Source organism: Musa acuminata, chromosome BXJ2-7 (assembly GCF_036884655.1).
Source record: "Musa acuminata AAA Group cultivar baxijiao chromosome BXJ2-7, Cavendish_Baxijiao_AAA, whole genome shotgun sequence".
NCBI classification, from domain to species: domain Eukaryota; kingdom Viridiplantae; phylum Streptophyta; class Magnoliopsida; order Zingiberales; family Musaceae; genus Musa; species Musa acuminata.
In genome coordinates, this window is record NC_088344.1 from 9227908 (window position 1) to 9253404 (window position 25497).

Consider the following 25497-nt stretch of genomic DNA (forward strand, 5'->3'; position numbering starts at 1 on the left):
TATTTTATTATTACTATTACTATTGTTATTATTTTTCTCATGTTAAATATACTTCAAATGATGATGATGATGACGAAATAAAAACTCGTGGATGTCCAAAATTATTCTCGAGTCCAACTCCTGGAATTTGACCCTTGCAGGTTTGGGCATTATCAGTAATAAAATAAGATTCAGAATATGAATTTTCATCGAAATAAATTTTGCTGCGCCGAGAAAAGAACACGCGTGCACATGAATTTTCTAATAAAACATGCATGGATTGTGGAAGATGTATCTGCACTCAGTCTTTAATAACTTTCTTTGTTAGAATAGTTCACTGCACCACAAGTCAACTCATGGTCGGGATGAGGGGCGGACTCTTCCAATGAATGCGCGAGACAGAAAAAGAAAGGAAGAGAAAGTTGGTGTGGGTTTCTACATCACTCCTGTCGTCGTGTGGTCATCATTTTAGGTGGCCAGAATAGTTGCAACCACTAGATAATTATTATACACAATTGACATCAAGAATAAGCTTTGACTAGTTTCAATGCGCCGAATCTCGTCGATCCTCATCTCGATTGTCGCAAATTTGCTATTATAACGAGACTTTTTATGAGCAATAAATAGATAAAGGGACCATACAGTTTACCCAGATACATTGCATGAAATGATTACGTTACATATATAGAAAGTGCAATGATAAATGAATTATTTATTAAAATATATGTCCATGCATGCTAAACCGGTTCGCTCGAGCCGAGTTCGCTGCAGAGTGTGGACTCGAGTTCGGCTTTCTACTGTAGCAAAAGATGGGAACGGCGAGACGGGAAATGATGTTGGGTCCACAAGAAGACACTCGATTCAAGCATGAAACAGACAGCTCTGATGAATCTTCCCTTATCCCCTGTGGGCCCCCACACCCACACACGCTCTTCCTGTCGACTGCTCCCGCATCCATGTATTCGGTCCTCTCACGGATCACATGATCATCATCATTTCCTTCACCGGCTGCATCAACGGCCTCACCTCGTATCACGTCCCGCCGCGAACAAATTAATGATAAAAGGAAAATAAAAACGATTATACCTCCTATCACAACGAAAGCCGACGCGATTATAAGGGCAGGGAGCGGTCGCTGCCGTGCCATTTTGTTTCTTTTTGGTTTTCCCCTTTTCGTAACCATCCTTCATTTACGAAATACACTACTTCTACCTTCTTCTCATCTTCTCGCTTCTCCTGCTCTCTATGCATATTGGTCGTCAGCGATGGTGACTGCGGCGGAATCGTGGGGTTTGTTACACGGATCGCTAAAGTTGTTGTAGAGCGCGTCTTGAGCGGTTCCCCGAATCACTCCCGATTTCGGGATTTTTTTTTTGTTTTTTTGCCGAAAGCACCAACAGTGGTAGAATATCATCCCGGGCATATTCATCAATTCTACGTGAAGGAAAATGAGTGAGTGAGTAGAAGTAGCAGAGGTGTTCGGGGCAATGGCGCAGGATCGAGAGCAGAAGATCAAGATTGGCGTCTGTGTCATGGAAAAGAAGGTGAAGGGCTCTTATAATTTTCTTCTTTCGTTTGTTCTGTGTTCTGACTGTGAGCGAAATTGTTCCTGTCTGAATATACGTCGGAGATTTATTTTTCTTCCTACTTGTGGTAAACATTGTGATTGCCGATCGGTAGGCAACCTCTTCTCCGATGCGCCGGATTCTGGAAAGGCTAGAGGCTTTTGGTGAATTTGAGGTACTTCTGTAACTAATGTCATTACCTTTTTGAGTTCTTTTCTTTAAATACTATATAACGTCGTAGTTGTATGCTGTTTTGCTACACAAATTGTGACGCCGGTATATACTGGAGTGATCAGTTTTTATAACTTTGGTTGAAAACAAATATTTGATTCTAGCACACCTGTACATCAGTTTCAAATCTTCCGAGTCCTATTCTTTCTTAGATCTGGCCTCTGCCTTGTCTTGCTTTAGAAGCTTGGTTTGAAAATGTATAAAATGCGAATGTATTTTATTTCTGTGTGCTAATACTATTAAATTTGCATGTTGATTTTCTTTTAAGCATTATCTAGAGTTGTTTTTAATCTTATCCTGTGTTATCTTGGTGCAGATTATAATCTTCGGTGACAAGGTTATTGTAGAGGATCCTATAGAGAGGTATGTCACTCAGCTAAAAATTGTATTTTACTAGTGGGTGGCAAGTTATCGATCTGCACTCCATTAGTGCACAAACGGTTCTCTATTTTTTTTTTCTTTTTAAGTATCACATGGGTTCATTATTTTAGCTAATATTCTACTCGTGGATTCATTGTTTCAGCTGGCCAATTTGTGACTGCTTGATTGCCTTCTACTCCTCTGGTTATCCATTACAAAAGGTCAAGGCTTATGTGGCATTACGGAAGTGAGATTCTTTCACTTGGAATGATCAGATTTATCAACATCTTGTGAATGAAACAAAAGTCCAATATTTTCCATTCTTCTTTACACCTTACATGTTATACATTTAGCAGAACATAGTGACTGTTGATTTCTTTTATTCAGTATATTTGCCACTATGTATTATCTTCATATATCTGTGTCATTTTCTAGAAATTGTCAAACTAATAGAATATTGCAATTTATTGTACACAATAAAGTGCTCCTTAGTTTTTCAGCTGTATGCACTGTATCCTCCTGTATATCCTTAAAATACTCCAGAAGCAACTGTATATAAGCAGGTATATCCTTAAAATGCTCCAGAAGCCACCAGTGTATCGAGTGTTGGTGTGCCGTTGTGTACCAAGCTTTGAAAAAAGTATTAAAAGATTGGGAAAATAAAAATTTGCCCGGTATAGAACTTGAACCGTCCTATACTGGGTGGTACTGGTCCTATATCAGGAGTATTAGGCAGTACAGGTTTGGTATCAGGTGTGTCACTTGGGTTACCCTGATATGTGTACCGGGAACTTGTTGGACATGTAAATGCTACCCGTATCAAACCATAAGGGATGTTGTTGCAAAATACTAATTTATGCATAATTGTTTTGCTATTGAAATTGCCTTTATGGTGAAAGAATCATTTAGTTTGTAATTAGGTCTTGTACTCTCAACTTCTTGTCAAATTTTGGATTTTTTTTGCATTATTTTAGTATAAGAGGTTTTCTCTCCATGTTATTATGAGTATATGGGTAGGTGTGAGTTGTAAAACAACATTACATGTAATGGACCCATACCAATTTATGATCAAACCAGTGTGGATCTAGTCCATGCCGATGTATTGACACATGATATGCCAACATTGACTCCCGAGGAGTCATGTGTCTGCAACACATGAGAGAGCTCAGAAATTGTAAGTACATAGGATTGAAAATAATATACTAGACCACTCAATAAGAGGTGGTACATGTCCTAGTTTGTGCCCTGATTGGTAAATATCGATTGGAACAAACTAATTAGATTGTTATCCAACTCGATTTGATTGATGACACTAGATTCAGTATGAGTCTAGCTCATTACTAGGCCTCTCTAGCTCATTACTATGCCTCTACTGCATGAACAATTTATGTTCGTCTTTTTTCCTTGGAGGTAAATGCTGGTTGTTATGGATTGGTCCAAACAAAATTGAGTTCAATGGTTTGGATCAAGTTTGATTATCGAATAGAGTTATACCGAAACTTGGTTGAGGTTTATTAATGCTGTCATGAAAAGAGAATGGAAACCAATGAAAGTCATTATTACTTTTGGTTCACAAACTGAGTGACTTTTGTCTAGCATGTAGTTAGTTCAGCATTATCTTCCCCCATTTTCCTTGGCGGTACTTAAGGAGCAGAAGACAGATTAGGTATATGGTTGTTTTCAAGGAATAATAGGCCTGTAAGACCCAATTTGGTGTTTCATTGACTATTGCATAAGATGCTTTAGAATCTTGAGTATGAAAACCAATGAGAATTACAATTTGGTAAATTGACCTTTCTTACAAATTTACATCATTTATTAAGGAGTCAGGTATTCATATTTGTGCTGCTGTAAATAGTATTTTGTCTACTTATCATGCTTTAAACTTCAATAGAATACTGAATACATTGCTTTAGGTCTCCCAAGAGCAGTACAAAAACTTCTCTCTCGAGCTTTTGCACCTTAGACTCGTGTTTTTGTTTTATTTCACTATCTGAGGTCTTTTTTTTTGGTACATAAGACTCATTTTGGTATTCTACTATATTTTTGCTTCTCAGGCCCTTTCTGGTCAATGAATTGGAACCACAACACCTATTGCATGACCGGACGAAGGTTTATGAGGTACTTTCTCAAAATGTGATCCAATATCTATATATTGTCTTATGGCAATACTTTTATATATGTCATCTTCATTTCATTGTGTAGGTACTACTTTATGATGGCTTGTATATTTGATTCTCAAGTTAGGTTTGTAGTATGTTTCATATGCAGTTTCAATAGTTGGTTTCATCTTGTAACTGAAGGCTGTGTCATTGAGTTGAGATGCTCTTGACATTATTTTATGATGTTCCAATTCTACTTTAAAGTCTTTTCTTTCTGTCATCTGAAATCTTAATTTCACAAAACTTTTACAAATCTTTCTAGTTTCTTCATCGACTTGTAATGGAAGTTCCACTGTTCATGTGGATCAAAGGCAAGTTTATATTGATCCATCACGTACGATGTGGTAACTTTAGAAGTTTTTTATATTCTTATTTTAGTTTCTTTTTTGGTTAGAGAATCTTTACTGATAAACGAAGCTATTGCATATGCTTCCAGACTATTCAGAGGGTGATGAGAGGAAGTATGTGCTTTGAGGAGGGAAGCATCAAGTCTAAGCCAGTGGTTCGAGTAATTAGAAAAAAGGTTTTCTAATTGAGTCCTGATTGGTTCTAAGTAGGTTAGCGAAAGTTTAGGATTCTTATCTAAGACAAATGCTTGTAGCCCATTGGTCATTATGCTTGCTGTCCTACGCCAGCATCTTAAAACTTGAAAACTTCTAAAGCGAAATAAAAATGAAGACGTAATTTGATTAGCAACTGAAATAGACTGTAGACTTCAGGACAGTCAAATGCTTGTAGCCCATTGGTCATTATGCTTGCAGTCCTATGCCAGCATCTTAAAACTTGAAAACTTCTAAAGTGAAATAAAAATGAAGACGTAATTTGATTAGCAACTGAAATAGACTGTAGACTTCAGGACAGTCTCCTCTTAATAGGTCTGTTGTAATATTCTCAAAATATTGATAACGCCCTGGAGTATTAGGTTACTGGGAACATATAGATTTAAGTTTAAGTTCCTAAAGCAATCAAATATCAAACAGGTAGAGATTAGTCATGAAATAAGCTGCATTCAAATCTGGCTAATAGGCAATAAATACTATATAAATCCAATACAATCAATATTCAATAGACAAATATCAATCTACTGTGGCTAGATTTGAAAAGAAATAATGGTATAGAAACAGTAGGTGTCAGCAAGATGGAGTCTGGACCCACAAGGAAGCAATAACTGACTAAATACCACCCTAATTTCAAGAACCACACTACTGAAAGACCATCTTTGATCTAAAGCTGGCAAACAAGATTAAATTGAAACCAATAAGTACCTTTACTATGGACAACTGCCAATCTAGGTGATCAAAAAGCTCTGTTCCTACGTCAATCAATTGTCTTTGGTGACTTAGTGACTGTTGTGGTTCCAATATTTGCTTCTGAGTCATGAGCTTCAACAAGTATGATCTGGTAAGTCATATAGAAGCAAATTACCTCAAACAAGAAGTCTTGTACAGTCTAGTAAAGGAAGATCGGATGTCCCAACTTTTTTCGAAACCATTATGGCTGGCAACTCTTGCTCAATAGCCAAATTTCACCATGTATGGACTATTTAAAAGTATTGGTAATCTGTATGGGGCTGAGAGTTTCCATGCAATGCCCAAAGTACACCATTCATATGGACCAAGGTTTGATATGCAACCCGAAACAGTATGAAGTGGTGGTATGTAGTATGTACTAGTCCACTAGCTGATCAGAGCCAGCCCATTTCGAATGGTATGCACTATGCAGAAAACTGGCCTGTATGGGTCGGTATGACTGGTTTATTGGCTGATACGATCGAAACCCAATCATTATCGATTGTTACAAATTGGTAACAATCAGATTTTGACTGATACTGACCCATAACAGATTAAATCTTGCCCTAACAGTTAAATTGACTGTGGGGCCTTTTTTGGGCATTAAATCTTCTCCCCCTCTTTAATTCACTCTCTCTCACTCTCATCCACTCTCTTATTCTCACTCTTTCTCACACTCTCACTTGTGAGTTAAAGTTCCTAATCGGTGATTAGTGGGTAATGAAGCACTAGATTAGTGATTAAAGTTCCTAATCGAAAAGATAAATTCAAGCTTTCTTCCTTATAACCTAGAATTTCTATTCATCTATGACTTAGATAAACTTTATTCCTATCTAAATATAATTTATATACCAATAGATTAAGAGAAAAACCCTAAAATAGTTTTTTAAAATTTTCGGCCATTTCCAAGCCATTTTTCAAAAAATTGTTATGTGTCAGGATACCTGGTCACACCCTTTTGCATGTGACCGAGTTTTTTTCTATGATATTGATCCCTTTCGTACTGTATTGGGTTAAATGTTTTCCCCATAATGTGCGTCATAAAAATAATATCTTTTATTCCATCAAAACTGAGGAAGAAAATGGGCATGCCCCATGCTTAGTCTTAATTCATGGATACTTTTAGCTATTGCCTTGAATTTATATGCATATGACATTTTTATTTTGAACATCATCATGAGGTCTCTTTCCCCATAAAGCTTGCTATAACTTTACATGATATTAATTGTTTTAAATTATGCTAAATAAATGACTTATAGTGGTAATATAACACTAAGCCTATGGTAATTGCATGTTTTCGTTTATTAGCAGGTCGAATTTAAGGGCATTCTCATTTTATTCATTTTACTGTGATATATTTTTCTTCAATAGAAAATATAACTATGATAATCTTGGTTGATTGAAATTGGTTGTTACCTTCAGTGGGATCAAAAGTTGTTTCTGATTTTGTCTTATTATTTCTTTATGCAAGCTGGTGATAATTTTGTTCCATTCAGTTTTCACCCTTCTTTTCTTAAAACACTGATGAATCTAGGGTATTAAGAGGTTTTATTTCATTAATTAATGACTTTGATTCTTTTTGTCACAATTTTATTGTTTAGCGTCTTGAAATGTATGGAATCCCGATTCCAAATTATGCTCTCGTAAATAGAGAATATCCATATCAAGAGCTAGACTATTTTGTTGAGCATGAAGATTTTATTGAGATTCTTGGAAAGCGCTTCCAGAAGCCATTTGTTGAGAAACCTATTGATGGTAAGCCAGCCTTCTATTTAGCTTCTACAAAAGTTGTCTTGGTACAATTTCATTTTTTCGTAACTTTTAAAACTTTGAGAGTTCTTGTTTTATTTACTGCAATCTCATGTAACATAAGAACTTAGTTCAGACAATCTATCATAATAATATGCACATATTGAATGCTTGGGGATAGAGAGACTAAAGCAACATATATGAGAAATATTACCTGAATATCCTTCCTCGAACCAATTTTCTCTTGGAAGATGCAAAGTGTTCTAATTTAGTATGTGTTGAACTTTTCATCCATAATCCCATTTGTTTACTTTTAAATGTCTTTTGATACTAAATAAAACTAGATTCCTTGCTGTAATCAAACCAGTCAAGTCACTAGGTGCTCGAGCACTCGCGTAGAAGCCTAGGCAAGGCCTGAGCGCTCGGTAGTAGGCTAGGTGGTGACTTCAATCGAGCACGACCTAGGTGCTCGCCTGGGTCCAGGCATTGGGTAGGCCAAGCGCTTGCTTGATTCAAATCAAACTGGTTTGAGTTAAATATGAGCCATCCATTTTGATTGAACCAAATAAAACAATGTCCACCCCCACTTCCTGTCGCTATGGTGTTTTCCTCGGTGAATAACAGTTGTCTTCCTTTCTATCAACAAATGACAACAACAACAACGGGTCTTCCTCCGACGAGCACTTCCCTTGTATCTCTCTCTTTCTCCTCCTCTTTTGCTATTGCACACTCCTTACTCCTCCCTCCTCCCTCTTCCCCCCTTCCTTGACACCATTCGCTCCCTTTCTTCCCCTCTTGGACCACAACCCCCTCTCTTCCCCTCCTGGATGATAGCCCCCTTCCCTTCCCCTCTTGGACCATAGCTCCTCCCTCCTTTGTCCCAACCCCTGCCCCTCCTTGTCGAAACTCTCCCTTTCCCCGATAGCATGCTCCTCCCTACTTTCAAACCAGAGTTCCCTCTCCTCCCTCCTCCCTCCTCCCTACTATATTTGTGATTTCTGGAATCTTAAATTGTTTTAATGTTAGTTTTGAATTGTTAATTTTTGCTAATGTTAATTTTATGTTAATCTTCTTTTATTTAGTTATTTTATTATTAGATTTAGACAATTTAGCACATTAATGTTTTGTAGATGGTGAAATCATAAATAAATATGATTTAATATTTAGTGGTGATAATTTGAATATGAAATTATATGGAACTCATATTTTGTCTAATTTTTATTTTAATGATTGACTTTCTTCTTAATTATATCTTTTCATCATTTTTATATTGATAAGCATCCTACTTTGCTCGGACAAGTGCCTAGCGCCTCAGGCATTTGAAACATTGGTTATAAGTTACTACACTGTATTTAATGATTTTGAGGTGTAAGTTTCCTGACACTAGTGGCATCACATTGAAATTTGAATTCATATGACAAGGTGTATTCTATAAATGGAAGAAATCCAGACATGAAAACAAGAACTATGAATTTAAAATTGTGACCAAGTAATACTATCTGCATTTAATGAGATAAAGAGTGCAATTTTATATTAATTACAGGGAAGAGAAATGTTTTCATTTTAATTGTGCTCTGTTGATAGATTATTTCTTATTCCATCTGACCACTTACTTGTATGTGAACTCCATATTGGTGATAAATTGTCAAGTTATTGGACATGCATACATTGTTCCATGTTTTATTACTCCTTGTTGTCGGACTGACTTCAAATTTTATCTTCTAAAAGGGGATAATCACAGTATAATGATATACTATCCTAGCTCCGCTGGTGGTGGAATGAAAGAGTTATTTCGAAAGGTATGTTCATAAACTGAATTCAGTTTTTTACCATATTTTTTTTATGCTTCTGTTCATTTTTCCTAAAATTGGTTCCTTGTCCAAGCAGTTGTGTCGCCAACATGCCATCTTGTATCTCAATTACATTGTGGTTATTGAATGAATACATCATAAAGGTCAAATATTGAAAAGTGGATGGCTAGCTAAATAGAAATGATGAGCTTTAAGTTTTAACTGCACAAAAACAGAGTTATGATTTTATGAACTTGTTAGTTCTAAATACTTGATCAAGTTTGATAGAAAGCAAGCAGGTTTTGATTTACTTGTTTATGAGATTCCTTAGTATCTAGCAGACTACTTAATAACATCTTAATGAGACATTTTTCAAAAAATGACCAAGTCTTAATTGTATGTTTGCATGCATTTGTATTTGTTAAAATTTGACAGTAGATGAATATTGCCACAATATAAGGAATGTGGATAACATTTAGATTTTTCAAATGTCTTAAACAATTCAAGATGGTTTACCAGATGTTAGTGGATTAAGATTTCAAAAGTTTGGATCTCAATTAGTTGCTTTTATTTCAAAGGTTTGGATTAAGATTTCAAAGGTTTTGTAGCAATTAGTTGCTACCAGGCGGCAAGGTATGCAATATCGTATCGTACCGGAGTTTCGACGTTCGCTCGGTACGACACGATATTGTATACTGAGCGGTATATATATATATATATATATATATATATATATATATATATATATATATATATATACCGGGCGGTCCGTGTACCGGTTAGTTGATGGACCGGTACATATCGCTCGTACCGGGCGGTATTATTCGAAATTGCATACTTTGCTAGGCGGTACTGTTGATTGGGTTGTTTCTGCCCCGTTACCACTTGAAATTGGTCGGTGACGGTCGATTTCAATCGTCGTCGCTCGTTACCAGGTGGTATTAGCTGAGGGAGAAGAAAAAAGAGTGAGAAGAAAAGGGAGAACTTGGAGATTCGGCACCACTCTCCCTTGACAATCCAGATCCATCCCGCCCTCCCTCGCTAGACGCCGTAGATGAGATGTCGCCTCCTCGTCTGAGGCGACGAGGCCTCGGCGTTGTCGGCGACTTCTCCTCATCCGTAGGGAGAAGAAACCAAGCATCATCGAGGTGACGTTTCTTCTTCCAATGTGAGCAGAAGAAACGAGGCGACGCCGCCTCGTCGCCCTTTTTTGCATGGGGAGAAGGAAACCTTAGTTTCTGCTCCCCACGCGGGCAGAAAAATGAGGCGACGTCACCTTTTTTTTTACTTATATACATGGTATGCAATTTCAAATGGTACCGCTCGGTACGGGCGATATGTACTTGTCCGACGGCATACCGGTACGCGGATTGCCTGCTACCGGATGGACCGTGTTACAGTGCTACAGTAATACAGTGTTACACTGTAGCAGTGCTACAGTGATACAGTAAGAGAAAATCGTTCGGTAAGCCCTGGTGTACCGTTCGGTATGTCGGTACCGTACCGTACCGAGCTAACCTCGAAACATCGGTATGGTACGGTATTGCATACCTTGCTCTTATATATACATATATATATATATATACATATATATATATATGTATATGTCGAGTGGTGCACCAGAACGTACCGCTTGATATACTCGTACCGTACCATACCGAACTGAGCTCGATACTCCGGTACAGTATGAAATTGTGAACCTTGATCTTATCATAGTTTCAAGTAAACAAAACATGAAGTCAAAATAATGAAGACATATCCTTTACAAACCAAATACCTAATTAATACAAAAAATTGAAACATGTCTCCTTATAGATATATTTGTATCCTCAAGCAGAAGTCCTAGCCAAGCCCTCACTTCTGGTATCAAACCACTCAGATCATCCTCTCTTCATCTTTGCTGTGTCATCAAGGAGTCCTAGTCATGCCCATGCACTCTCAATGGTCCTGATTCATTGGTCCCCTAGACGTTGAAATGTCCATGGGTTGTGGTCTGCTGGTTTGCATTTGGTTCTGGCTAAGTGTCTAAGCTCACAGCACTTTGACTGAAACTGGTTGAAGATTTTCAAGTTTCAATTGATTTAATTTGCAATGTTTAAATTATGCATTGGTTGGGTTTTGGGAGATCAGTAGTTCAGGGCATCCCACAATTTGGTCCATATTATGTACTTCCTGAACCATGCAGTTCACCATGAAATTAATATGTTTGCCTTTTATCAAAATAGAAAATTTCTTAAGCATGATTTTGGCAAATTCAAGTCTTGCTAGTTGAACTTCCATGGACTGCATTAATTTATGATTGATCTTTTATTGGAATATGTAAGATAGGTACATTATCAGTGTGTCACAAAGTATCTAATTCCGTAAAATCCTTATTAATGTATTACAGGTGGGAAATCGGTCCAGTGAATTTCATCCAGAGGTTAGGAGAGTGAGGCGTGAGAGCTCTTACATTTATGAGGAATTTATGCCTACTGGTGGAACAGATGTCAAGGTAGTGTATCAGTTTTCTTATGTTTTACTTTTGCTTGATAATGCCTTTGTCATCAAAGGTGAAATGCATGTTTGGTATATTTTGTTTTCTTCTCATGTTTGATTTTTGATATATCAATATATGCTGCTAAGCATATTTTTGAAATGAAAGTTGCATGTTTCTATGTTTAGGATGGATTAAATTGTTAAGACCAGAAAGACTTGAACCTGCAATTTACAATCATAAATTTCAAGTAGTTGTTCAAAGTTACTTGTTAATGTTTATGCATAGAAAAGGTCTCTCATCTTGTAATATCATTATTGTTTGATTCTGTGATACTGTCCCACAGTTAATTGTGCCAACTCAAATATTAAGCTCTATAGCATCCTTCATAATTGTGCCATCATCAATGATGTCAACCTTTAATCTTTTCCATCATTTGGCATAGAACGCTAACAAAATATTGAGTGTACCAGGCTAACTAAATATTGCTGATTGCTGGATGCCAACCTTGTAAAGGTTCCTTGCTAAGATAGATCATGTAATTTGAACTAAAATCTAAAAGGCTACCTGATGGTCAGAAAGGTTGTAATTTAAGCCCTTAATTAAGGGATAATCCTTCAAATTTTCTCTTGGTTAGGGGGAAGTTCCCAAAGTTCTTTATAGGTGATGTATCTTTTTTTGTTTTTTGTATTGTCATTCTTTAGATTGACTTTTTTTATGTTGTACTTGCCATGTAGTAAAATTTGGGAAAAAGAAGGATGCATAACTTCTATATTAATAATTAGTTGTACTGCACATGTTTAGAAAATTTGATTTTTCAGAGCATGCATGTGTTTACCTTGATCAAAGGTAATTGCTGACACATCAGTCATTCTTTTATCTTCAATAGCATATTCATCTTTGGCCAGGATGTTTGTGAGGAGGTACAGTACCGTGTACCGAGCGGTACGCTAGGGCGTACTGAGCGGTACACCTAATTTAGGTGTAAAACTCTCTGAAAATACCTGAAAAAAAATTAGGATAAGTTAGAAATAAATATAGTAATAGCATAAGTTTAGCCAAATCAATGTAAATTAGGTAAGAATAATGTCACATATCTTTTTCGATTAAATTTTGATTAAATCATCATTAAAATGACTAATCGCAGCATTAAATAACTTTAATAAAACTTAATTAAACCTATTTTATCATCATATATATGTCAAACACATAAAAGAAACATTAAATATATAATTTTGATCCAATATGATTCAAATTATGATAAAATCATCATTAGATACACTAATTACATGATTAACATAGTTAATTTCTCATTAATTACTTCTTTTTCAACACTACAAACATGATAAACACCCTAATAGGTATTAAACACATTGAATTGACATAAAATTGAATAAATTTTGATTAAATCATCATTAAAAATGACTAATCGCAGTATTTAATAACTTTAATAAAATCTAATTAAACTTATTTTACTATCATAAATATTTTTAAATATTTAATATGCATGAAATATAAATATTTGACCTATTAAGTATTTAATTTTGAATTAATCAATATTAAACACACTAATCATAATATTAAAGATCTTAATTACTCTCTAATTAAAGAAAGAGAATACATATCTCTTGATTAGAAAGTTCTTCCTCTTAATCTTCCCAAATTAACCTCGATTGAATTCACTAATCATTATTTTGTAGAGTTTAGGAGAGCACAAATGTGAGAAAAAAAAGAGTTTGAGATAGTTGAAGAGAGTATGCGAATGTAATGGAGTGAAATAGGGGAGAAGAAGGGTTTAAATACTATGATAAAGGGCTCCAACGGTCAATTTGATCGTTGGAGCACTGTAGCACAGTTACAGTGCGGTAACAGTCGAAATCGACCGTTACCAAGTTGTGCTGGGCAGTAACGGTCGAAATTTCGACCGTTACCGCTCGGTATTACCCCGTATCGTTCGATACGGGGCGCTTTTAAATGTTCTGCCCAGTAACGGATGGTCCGCATACCGGTATGTCATAGGACCGGTACGTACCACCCATACCGAGCGGTACCATTCGAAATTGCATACCTTGGTCCGGGATACAATTTTGTTAATTATAATAACTTGTTAAGAGTTCTCAAAAAATTTGTTTATGGATGCTGTATTACTGTCTTAATTTTGTTACTGTTCTTGTTTGTTTGGTTCCTAGAGATATTGAATCTTTGACAGGACTTTCAATGTAGGTATACACTGTTGGTCCAGATTATGCACATGCTGAAGCACGGAAGTCTCCTGTTGTTGATGGTGTTGTTATGAGAAATCCTGATGGAAAAGAAGTAAGCTCTCTGTAAAATTTTGTCACTAAAGCAGATTTAATCTATTCAATCATTTATGGTTATCTTACTTTTTTGAACCAATGGTTAGGCAAAAGCCTATACAATCTCATTTTCTCTTTATTTAATATTGCTTGTATTATATACTTTGATTTGCTTAAATAAGCCTATACAAGCATTATTTGTCAGTACCGACTGATATGGTATGTTCGATAAATTGGTATACTCCGATGTCTGAAATTATTAATATAGAATGATGCAGGTGCAAATATATGTATTCAACCAATTACATGGTATCAATTGTGCAGGTATAATTAAGGAAAATATTCTTACTGTTGCCCTTAAGAAGTATCTAATAGTGAAAATTCGGCAGCTGTAGGTTCTGAGCTTGCAAGTCGCACAGTTGGCCAGAAAGCTTGCCAGAAGGAATTGGCCCAGAAATTGGTGGTCTGTCTCAGTTAGCATGTACGATGTCTAAGTCGCGCAGTCTGGTGCATGCTGAGGGCATGCCAACACTCAGCATAGGATTTAGAATCATGAAATAAGATATTTGCTTATTTTATTAAAGACAAAATAAGCCAGGATTTGGAATCATGAATGGCAAAGAGTTAGGAAAATAAAATTACAGTTTGAGTGCAGAGTTGGTTTGTCAGAAAAATAAGGTAACTTGTGTTGGCACCAGCTTTAGCAAGGATTCATTGGTTGCTGATGTAAAGAAAAACTTTGCAATTGATGTGGCTGATAGCTGTTGAAATCTTAGGCTGTTTGAATTATAAATCATGATCAAGGCTTCAGAGTGCTTTAATGAGAGTACAGCAAGTATAGGTTATTCAGATGCATTTCCAGGCAGATCTGGGACCAAACCACAATCAGGTTGAGTTTTTGACATCTTCAGATCTTATTGTTCGATCTGTTTGAACACAGAATTTGATTACTCCTGCATATCAGCAGTATGAAAATTTTTTAGCAGGAGGGAGATAGATGATTTTATTTGAAAGGCGAGGAAGAAAGTTATAGATGGGGAAATAAAATCAAGAAATAGGATAATAGTTAAAAGAAATAATGACAGGCAGAAGAAAGAAAAAAGTAGTCCTGTGGTAATTCTCTCAATGAAAATTAACACCATATAATCTATTCCCATAGCAAGGAATGTTTGTTACCTTTAGTCTTCTAAAGGAGAAAAACATTAACCAATTAGAAGTATCTCTTGAAATCAGTCATTGAATTGCTTGAGACCAGCCAATGGCCCTTTCTTGAAAAGTTTGTGATTGGTTCCAACTAAATTTAAATTGCCAGAATTGACTCTCACCTTGATCCTTTTGTAGGATCTTGTAGGTTTGGAGTCTTTGGAGGTTCACAGATTTGTCTGAGGTTTAAGTCCAGAATGAGGTTGGCTCATGTCTCACTAGCCCAGTAAACCTAATATCCTTCAGTTACAAGCTCAATTAGTGCATTTCTTAATTTTGTATCCCAGTTTTACGATTATAGATTGGTCACTGAACTTTGTTCCATTATATAATGCTCATGCTTGTATTTGTTAACTTGAGATTGGAAGTGGTTAACTTAGTAAAATTGTCAGCGAATAAGAGGTACACGAATGGGATTAATTATTTTATATATGATTGCTTATTTACTTCATGTTCTCATTGGTTTGTCACTTTGTATTATAGACATTTGGAAGGAAATCTTAAAGAAACATCCTTTAGTTTTAACTTTAGCTAAACTTGAATTATTTAACCTATTGCGGGTGAATTGAGCTTCAGAAAGTAATGAGTAATCAATGATGTTATTTTTCTAGGAACAGGATTGTTTTCTTTTCTTCTCATATTCTTTTCCTTTCATATTGATCTTTTTCCTTCTCTTGGCTGGATAGACTATCTCATTTTTCTTTCCTATTTTTCATTAATTTTTCCTGCAGCAAAACTATAACCCTGTTGAGTATTTTGGTTTATAGGTTTTGATCATTTCCCTTTTTGGATCAACTATGTAACAGTTTTAATGTTTGGATTCTGGAGCTAATAGATCTTTCCTTAATGAAGTAAGACTGCTGGTAAAAAAAGGATTTGTTGGCTCGGAAACCAGACAGGAAGCAGACCTGACATTCTCTTGGGAAAAATTGAAGCAGAATATCTTAATTTTTTCCATGGGATTTCCTCCCACTGCTTTAGATTTGACTTCCAGCTCCAAATTTCTTCCCAAACTTGGTCCTCTACCCCCTTTCAATCTCCTCTAAGGTGTTGAGACTGCCGCCCTTAGTGTTGGAGGCTTGCAACCAATCATCCTCTTCACAGCCAATGAAGAGAAATCTGCATAAAGAGTGCTGGCCACTGTTTGACCACATCTGCAGAAGTGATATAATTCCATGGATTTCCACCTTTGCCCCGAAATTTTTCTTTCTTTGTTGAAACCCTGAATTTTAATCCTAGTTCAATCCCATTGTTGGAGAGCTTGGTTTCCTTGCCTTGTTGCTTTTGGAACATTGTTTTTGACCTAAAAGCTGCAAGTTTCTCTTCATATAGCCAATTGTAATCACTGAGAGCATGTAACTTACTAGTAAACATACACCCAAATAGAATTTTTTTATTCACATAATGAACAAGTCCAGAATCTATTTTTGGTCCTGATTCTTGTATCATGTGTTTAAACTTTAAAGTGTTACAAAAATAACCTTTTAAAATATTTAAAGATAAGGTTGCGTACATTGATCCTTCCCAGACTCTATATTGGCGGGAGCCTCGTGCATTGGATACGTCCTTTTTAAAAGAAGGCGGGCCTTGGTACAATGGTAAGGTTGCTCCTTTGCGACCTAGGAGACCAGGGTTCGAGTCCGGAAACAACTTCTTTAAATATTTAATGGTAAGACTATGTACATTGACCCTCCTTAGAACCCACATTGGCAAGAGTCTCGTGCACTTGGTATGCCCTTTTTTTTATCTTGTATCATGCGTTTTGAGAAAGGATTTCCATGGAATTAACTTATGCACCACAATTATATTGAAAGAGGGAATATGATGCCTTTTCCATGATTATCAGTCTCTTTAACCTGATGTTCTTGTGAAATTTTACTGGCTTGCTGTCCTTGCTGCCTAGAATTTAAGTTCTGCATTACTGATAATACAATTTGATGAAACATAATTTTAATTCTCTCATTGATAATGTATTTTATTTGTAGGTTCGGTATCCTGTTTTGCTGACTCCTGATGAGAAACAAATGGCAAGGGATGTTTGTAATGCTTTTCAGCAAGCAGTAAGATATGACACCTCATGTAAATCTTATTGCTAAATTTTATGTTTAAAGCAAATTTCAGTTAAAACAAAATCTTGCTAATTTTATTGGTTCACCATGTTCTAGCTGATGGTGGTTCACAATGTTCTAGCTTTAGGACGTTCCTTGTATGTTGCGTGTACTTGTTCTTTATACCTAGTAATCAATTGGAGGAATTATCTTTATTGAGTGTTTGATGAACATCATATGCAGTGATTTAAAAAGGCGCTCGGGCACTCGCCTAGGCGCTCGGGCAAGGCGAGGCGAGGCCCGAGCGCCTCGCTTCACTTCCAGGAGGCCCGCTTCAAAGAGGCGCCGCCTGGGCGCTCGCTCGAGCCCAGGCGTTGGGCGCTTCGGGCGAGTGCCTGGGTTAAACTAGGCGACTGAACCAGGACTTTAGGTTTGGTTCAGTATCCGGTGGTTAGTTGGTTCAATCGAACCAACTAAAACCGATATCAGCTGTCGTTGCCTAACCCTAACCCTGCTCGTCGCCGCTACCGCTCCCGCTGCTCGCCGCTCCTGCTCCCGCTGCCACTTCCTCTTTTCTCAGTCAGCACCCCCTTACACTCTTCCTTCTTCTCCATCTGTATACTGATAACAGTATACAGTATACTGATAACAGTATACAGTATACTGTTAACAGTATAAAACAGTATATTGTTAACAGTATAAAACAGTATATTGTTAACAGTATACTATATACCAAGGTTTGCCGTACCGGACTGTACCGCCCGGTACGGGCGGTACGTACCGGTCCGACAGGCTAGCGGTACGCGGACCGCCCTGTACCGGTCTGCCCGTACCGAGCACTGTAGCAGTGCACTGTAGTACTGTAGCACTGCTACAGTGCTCGGTACACCGTACCGTACCGGTACCGAGCCCGGGTCAAAACGCCGGTACGGTATGGTACGGCGAACCTTGCTATATACTGTTAATATTATTTGGTTTATTTGAAATTATTAATTTTTAATACTGTTAATAGATTAATAATATATTATTTTGATTTTAATACTGTTAATTTTTATTTATTTGATAATGATGAATGACTTTGATGTAAAATTTTATTGTTTTGAATTTTGAAACTTTTTGTTAATGTAACATTATGATTTTATATCTTAGATTTTCTTAATTTAATAGCATATTTTTATTTAAAATTTTAAATAATTATATTTATTAATTATATTATATATTTTTATATTTTAGCGCATCGCTTCGCTCGGGCGAGTGCCTAGCGCCTCGGGTGTTTTTGGACCTTAGCATCTTTTGACGCATAGTGCTTTTTAAATCACTGATCATATGGTCACTTAGCTTTAGATATAAGAAATAATTATAAGATTAGAAACCAAAGATTTATTTAAAAAGTTAGGGAAAATTAGATAAAGGAAGTTTGAACTTGAAGAGGATGAGTATAGGTATGATTTATTACATAAGTTTTGTTCATATTCTTATGGAAGTTTGGAGGTTTCTAGGAGACCAAAAGGTAATCATCATAACTATTTTTCGCTGAAAAAAATCTTGAGAACTAAATACTGGATGAATGTCGGAGAAGTATTTTGCTACTATATATAAGAAGAATATGGAGATTTTTAATGTTACTTAAACTTGAAGTGCATAGAAATTAAGATAATGAGCCACGTTATCTAAATTTTGAGAAGAGTAATTGAATAAAGACTAATATATAAAGTTTGTATTTTTAAGATTTTAACTCTTTGTATTGAAGAACTATTACAGGAGCTATTTATTTATCGAAACAATTAAAATTAGAGAGAAGAAGAAACACTTGCAAATAGTTTTTAATGATTAAAAAGAATGTTATGATAGAGTTCCTAATAATTTATGGTAATTTTAGAAAGGATAACCAGTGGTTATATTAATGATTTAATGTGATAAAAAATATCTACGATAAGGTTGCTACTAGTGTTGGGTTATAGGAGTATTTTTCAAGTTCCCGATAACTACTTTTTGAATCCTTATCTTTTCACTTTGTCAATTGATGACTTACTAAGCATATATGGGATATACTTCATATATCTTATTTGTTAATGATATTGTTTTGATCGATGTTATTTTAGACTTTTAGTTAGGGTTTAGGGCTATGTTGTATTAGTAGTTTGTCTAGTTGCAATTTTGAGTTTTAAATAAGTGATAAAAAGCAACAAACCGGTGGTGCCCACTCTGGCCTATTATTCTTTACTTTCTTTTTTGAAGGTAAATATCATGGTTTGACTTGACAGTCGTTGACCTAGTAAATAGATACTATGGACATAAGCTTATAGCGCAAAAATATTTGAGTCTGGGATACTAGTTGTTAGAGCCAATGTCTAACTAATTGGGGCATCACATCTCCCACACTTATACACTAGCTGATTTCATGAAGGCAAAACATAATCCAAAATTCATTCACTTGTAGGCAGCATCAGAGTTCATTGCCCATTGGTTATTCTACTCCAAGATTCGTTTTTTTTTTTCTTGCACCAACCATAGCTATCCCTTCGTATTTAGCGTCACTACCAATTGTTGACAAGCCTTACTAGGCTAGTATCTCGGATATAACAGGCCTTTAAACGCAACTCAAAATGCTTAAGCCTGATTAACTAGTTGTGAGCCCATCTACCCTTATGAACTTGATAGTATTCTCCCACTTCAATGTTGGTCTAACTGAGGTGTCGAAGAAATAACTATTGATTTTTGCTACAGATGCAAGTCAGCACTCCTTGTTTTTAATTGTTAGCCTACAAGAGACAATCCTGTTCATGCATGATCTTGATTTATAACAAACATCTGGAAATTACAGTTATTTTTGCACACTGATACAGTGGTAAAGCTATATTTTTGTTTAAGATTTAAGGTTTTATGAATGTGTTCGTTTATCCATGTAGGCTTATAATAAGGCTAAAATAGTGCTAAGTAAACTTTTAACAGTTGGTTATCTTTTTTCACACTCTTTATTCAATGGCAGGTTTGTGGCTTTGATCTCTTAAGATTCAAGGGAAGATCTTATGTGTGTGATGTCAATGGTTGGAGTTTTGTGAAGAACTCCCACAAGTAATTGTGCATTTGTTGTCATCTGTCTCATCTCTACCCTTAAATATATGCATATATGAAGAAAATTTTAACAATTTTTTTTATATTATAAAGAAGCTGAACTTAATTGCATAGGTACTATGACGATGCAGCATGTTTGTTAAGGAAAATAATTCTTGATGCTAAGGCTCCTCATCTTTCATCTACTATTCCTCCCAACCTTCCATGGAAAGTTAATGAACCGGTCCAGCCTTCTGACGGACTAACACGCCAAGGAAGTGGAATTATTGGCACATTTGGGCAGTCTGAGGAGCTCCGCTGTGTTATAGCTATTATCCGCCAGTAAGGACTAATTTTTCCAGCCTAAAGAGCTCCAGTTTTGTCTTCCTTTTTCTAATATTTTCCGTCAATATGCAAAAGTGGTGATCGGACTCCAAAACAAAAGGTTAAGTTAAAAGTTACAGAAGAAAAGCTATTGAATTTGATGCTGAAGTACAATGGTGGAAACACAAAAGCTGAGGTGATTCTCATGTTCAATATTGTCTTTACAGTTTCTATCATATTTGATTGCTGTCTTTTACAACTTGTAAACTTTATTGCAGACAAAACTTAAAAGTGCTGTTCAGTTACAAGATCTGTTAGATGCCACCCGTCTCCTTGTTCCACGTGCAAGGTACTTGTCAAAGTTAAAAAGCCTACTTAGATATGTTCATGATGGTCTCTTTTCTACAATATGCAGAACCATCATTAAGCCTGAATGGCAATGGTATTCAAGGTACATAAAAAAGATTAACAAAATTCTAAGTCTATTAATCTTTTGTTGGTTGTCATTGGACCTAAAAGTTTTATGCTATATAAGCTAGACTGACCATCTGAGAAGACCCTCATGGAACTTGCTTTCTTGGTAAACAAGGCATAGATGAAGATGCTCAGGCCGCTAAAATTGACAATTTTTCTCTCTGAACTATCTTTTGTTATAGTAAAATAAGATCCATAGTTATATATATCAAGGTTTACCGTACCGGACTGTACCGCCCGATACGGGCGGTATGTACCGGTCCGACAGGCTAGCGGTACGCGGACCGTCCTGTACCGATCCGCCCGTACCGAGCACTGTAGCAGTGCACTGTAGCACTGTAGCACTGTAGCACTGCTACAGTGCTCGGTACACCTGAGTGTACCGCTCGGTATACCTGGGTGTACCGAGCCCGGGTTGAAACGCCGGTATGGTACGGTACGGCGAACCTTGATATATATATAAGGATTCTGGCTGGAAGAAAACAGAGCTGTATGTATTATTTGTTATATGGAATAACAGGACTCTATACTTTCTTTTATCCCTTTTGTTCTAACTTGTTTCTTGTTTACTATGAGAAAACAGTTTAATGACAAGATTGATCATTTAATAAAGAACTGCTAATTACGAGGATTTAAAACAAGTTCTTGCATCAAGAATTCAACATTTCGGCAGATTGAAGATTAATCAAACTAGCAAACATTTCTGATGAAGGTTCATCATTAGCCAAATTTTTATAATTTTTCATAAATGTTGAATGTGATAAGACCCTAAAGTCTTATCGTCGCTCTGATACCAAATGGTAAGACCCTAAAGTCTTATCGTAAAAAAGAAGAAGAGAAAGGGATGATCACTTCGAGGGGATCGGCCTCCTTGATCGCTTCGAGGGGATCGGCCTCCTAGGGTTTGTCAAAAGACAGAATATTATTTTTCATAGATAACTGAAAAGAAGTAGTTATATTTCTATTTATAGAGTTCCAACTTTAGTTGAACTAAACAGACTTAATAAATATGCAGAAAATAAAAGAAAAGCACAGAAAATAAAAGGAAAAATAAAAGGATCCTAACAATCCCGCCTCCTTCAATTCAGTCTTGTCCTCAAGGTTGAGCAGCATCAAATTCTGGAAACTTCTCCTTTAGCATGCTGTAGGACTCCCAAGTGGCATCTTCCTTTGGTAAGTTGGCCCATTACACCAGCACTTTAGTTACAGGATGTCTATGGTACATTACAACTCGTCGATCAAGTATGGCTTGTGGTTGAGCTTGAACTTCAACAGTATTAGAAGTATCCGGCAAATGGCACTGCACTATTGCATCTTCACCCAATTTCCTTTTACGGCATACAACATGAAAGACTGGATGTATTTTAGAGCTAGCAGGCAAATCCAAGCGGTAGGCAACTGGTCCAATGCGTTCTAATACCTTATACGGCCCAAAAAACTGAGGAGATAGCTTCATGGAAGATCGGACCTTTATGGAAGTTTGCTTGTAGGGTTGAAGACGAAGGAAAACCCAATCACCCACAGTAAATTCTCGTTCACTTCGGTGTTTATCAGCTTGTTGTTTCATTCTTGCTTGTGCGGCTGTGAGGTTATCCTTTCAAAGCTGAATAATCTTGTTTCTATCCATCAATTCCTTGTCCACTTGATCAACTTTAGAAGAACCGGGTATATATTTTGTAATTGTAGGTGGGGGTTGACCATAAACTGCTTCAAATGGAGTTATTTTAATAGAAGAATGGCAAAAGGTATTATACCACCACTCTGCCCAGGGAAGCCATTTAATCCATTCTTTCGGCTTATCGCTAGTAAAGCATCGGAGGTAATTTTCTAGGCACCTGTTACCACTTCAGTTTGTCCATCTGTTTGTGGATAATAAGCAGTGCTCATATTCAGCTGAGTACCTTGTAAACGAAAAAGTTCTGTCTAGAAGGAGCTAGTAAAAATCTTGTCTCTGTCACTGACAATAGAAAGGGGACTCCCATGCAATTTAGCTATGTTTTCCATAAAAATACGAGCAACACTTACAGCAGTATAAGGATGTCGTAAAGCACAGAAATGAGCATACTTTGTAAGCCTATCCACGACTATAAGTATAGTACTCTTTCCCTGAGATGGTGGGAGACCGTTAATGAAATCCATAGATATGTCGGTCCAAGTAGCATCAGGAATAGGGAGGGGTTGTAGTAAGCATGGGGTGGCTACTGTCTCACTTTTGTGACGTTGGCAAACATCACATTCAATAACAAACTTTTTGATAAAATTTTTCATACCTTTCCAGTAAAAAAGTTGTCGAACTCGCTTATAAGTGCGGAGAAATCTCGAGTGACCAGCAATTGGTGATGAATGGAACTCCTTCAGAATTATTGCCTGGCAAGAAGAATGTGGGGCAACCACTATTCGGCCTTTATAGCGCAAGTCCATCGAATCCCAACTATAATTTGAGACAGAACCTGGGGCTTCTTCTAATTTTTTAATGATGTTTTGGATCTCAGGATTATCTGATCATTCCCTTCTGATAACTTCTAAAGTCTCGCAAATAGGAATAGAAATAGCTACAAGTTCAGCTTATTCTGGAAGGCGTGAGAGGGCATCTGCTACTAAATTCTCACTCCCCTTTTTATAAACGATCTCATAATCGAATCCCAGTAGCTTTGTGACCCATTTCTGCTGCTCTGAAGAAGAAATCTTTTGCTCTAGAAAAATATTTGAGGCTTTTGTGATCAGTGCGTATTTGAAACCGTCGACCAATTAGGTAGGGTCTCCATTTTGTGACTGCATGTATTATGGCTAGCATCTCCTTGTCATAAATAGATAAACTCAAATGGGAAGGGGAAAGAGCCTTACTAGCATAAGCGATAGACCGACCTTCCTGCATTAATATAGCCCTTATTCCAGCTCCGGAAGCATCAAATTCAATCACAAATATCTTATTAAAATCGAGTAGAGCAAGCACGGGTGTAGTAGTCATTGCAGTTTTCAAGAAATGAAATGCCTGAGTTACCTCTTCTAACCATTTGAATGCATTTTTCTTTAGAAGTGACGTTAAGGGGGCACTAATTTTGCCATAATTCTTCACAAACTTTCGATAATAGCCTGTTAGTCCCAAGAACCCCCTTAAAGCTTTGATTGACTTTGGAATTGGCCAGTTTGTCATCACTTGGATTTTTGAAGGATCAATCGCAACACCCTTTTGAGATATGATATGGCCGTGGTACTCAATCTCTGGTTGCCCAAAACTGCACTTGGATTTCTTGACAAAAAGACCATGCTCACGAAGAATATTAAAGACAATTCGTAAATGTAATAAATGACTTTCTAGGGAATGACTGTATATTAAAATGTCATCAAAGAAAACCAAAACAAACTTACGAAGATGAGCCCGAAATCAAGGTTCGCAATACTATACCGTACCGGTATTTCGACCTGGGCTCGGTACCGGTAACGTACGGTATACCGAGCGGTACACCCAGGTGTGCCGAGTACAGTACACTGCTACAGTGTTACAGTACATTACTATAGTGCTACAGTGCACTCGGACCGTTTACAGGCGGTCCGCATATCGGCAACCTGTCGGACTGGTACGTATCGCCCGTACCGGGCGGTATAGTTCGGTACTGCAAACCCTACCCGAAATATATCATTCATTAAACTCTGGAAGGTAGAGGGCGTATTGGTTAACCCAAAAGGCATTACTAGAAACTCATAATGACCGTTATGTGTCCTGAAGGCAGTTTTCTGAACATCACTTCATGTACTCTGATTTGATGATAGCCCGATCGTAGGTCCAATTTAGTGAAGACATGAGCTCCTCCCAATTCATCCAACAGTTCATCCACTATTGGAATAGGATATTTATCTTTCACTGTAATGTTGTTAAGTGTTCGATAGTCGACACACATCCGCCATAATGTTAGGACTCTAGCTTGGAGAGTTCTAATTGAGAGGGACATTCATGTAAAAATGTTAGGACTCTAGCTAGGAGAGTCCTAATTGAGAGGGACATTCTGTTAGGACTCTAGCTAGGAGAGTCCTAATTGTGAGGGGCATTCATATAGGAGGTTTTTTCTTAGAGAAGAATTAGGAGTTGTAAGGGAATAGGAGTCTTGAGTAGGAGTCCTATTAGGAGTTGGTTAGAAGTAAGAGTCTTAAGTAGGAGTCCTATTAGGAGTTAAGGTTTAGAAGCCCTATAAATAGCCATGTATTCCTTCTCTTTTCATAAGCAATAGATGAATCTTTTATGCAGCCTTTGAGCAGCAACTTGGAGGGAGGAACCCCTATAGAGTTCCAAGGAGGCCGATCCCCTAAAGAGATCAACCCTAAGTTTAGAATCTGCAAGGGTTCTACCACCTGGTATCAGAGCAGCGTTCTTGGCGTCTCGCTGCCCTTCCACAGCCATCCATCAACCCTCTACAACCATCCAAAGCAATTCCCACAATTGCTTAAAAGATCGTCACCGAATTCCGCCATCATCTCCACCACCGCGGATCATCCTTTGA

General features: G+C 36.9%; 1 protein-coding gene across 1 annotated transcript in view; it reads left to right on the plus strand.

Moving 5' to 3' along the window:
* The first annotated feature begins 1154 nt into the window (after positions 1-1154).
* Positions 1155-25497, plus strand: part of LOC103991473 (inositol hexakisphosphate and diphosphoinositol-pentakisphosphate kinase VIP2-like) — a 55021-nt gene continuing 30678 nt past the window's right edge. The window contains exons 1-14 of the mRNA XM_009410953.3: positions 1155-1523; positions 1660-1719; positions 2092-2138; positions 2299-2382; positions 4193-4256; positions 7188-7341; positions 9064-9134; positions 11515-11619; positions 13825-13917; positions 17087-17161; positions 20139-20224; positions 20339-20545; positions 20624-20723; positions 20806-20876. Coding sequence (XP_009409228.2) covers positions 1467-1523; positions 1660-1719; positions 2092-2138; positions 2299-2382; positions 4193-4256; positions 7188-7341; positions 9064-9134; positions 11515-11619; positions 13825-13917; positions 17087-17161; positions 20139-20224; positions 20339-20545; positions 20624-20723; positions 20806-20876 — 1274 coding nt within the window. The 5' untranslated portion in view covers positions 1155-1466. The remainder of the gene's footprint in view (positions 1524-1659; positions 1720-2091; positions 2139-2298; positions 2383-4192; positions 4257-7187; positions 7342-9063; positions 9135-11514; positions 11620-13824; positions 13918-17086; positions 17162-20138; positions 20225-20338; positions 20546-20623; positions 20724-20805; positions 20877-25497) is intronic.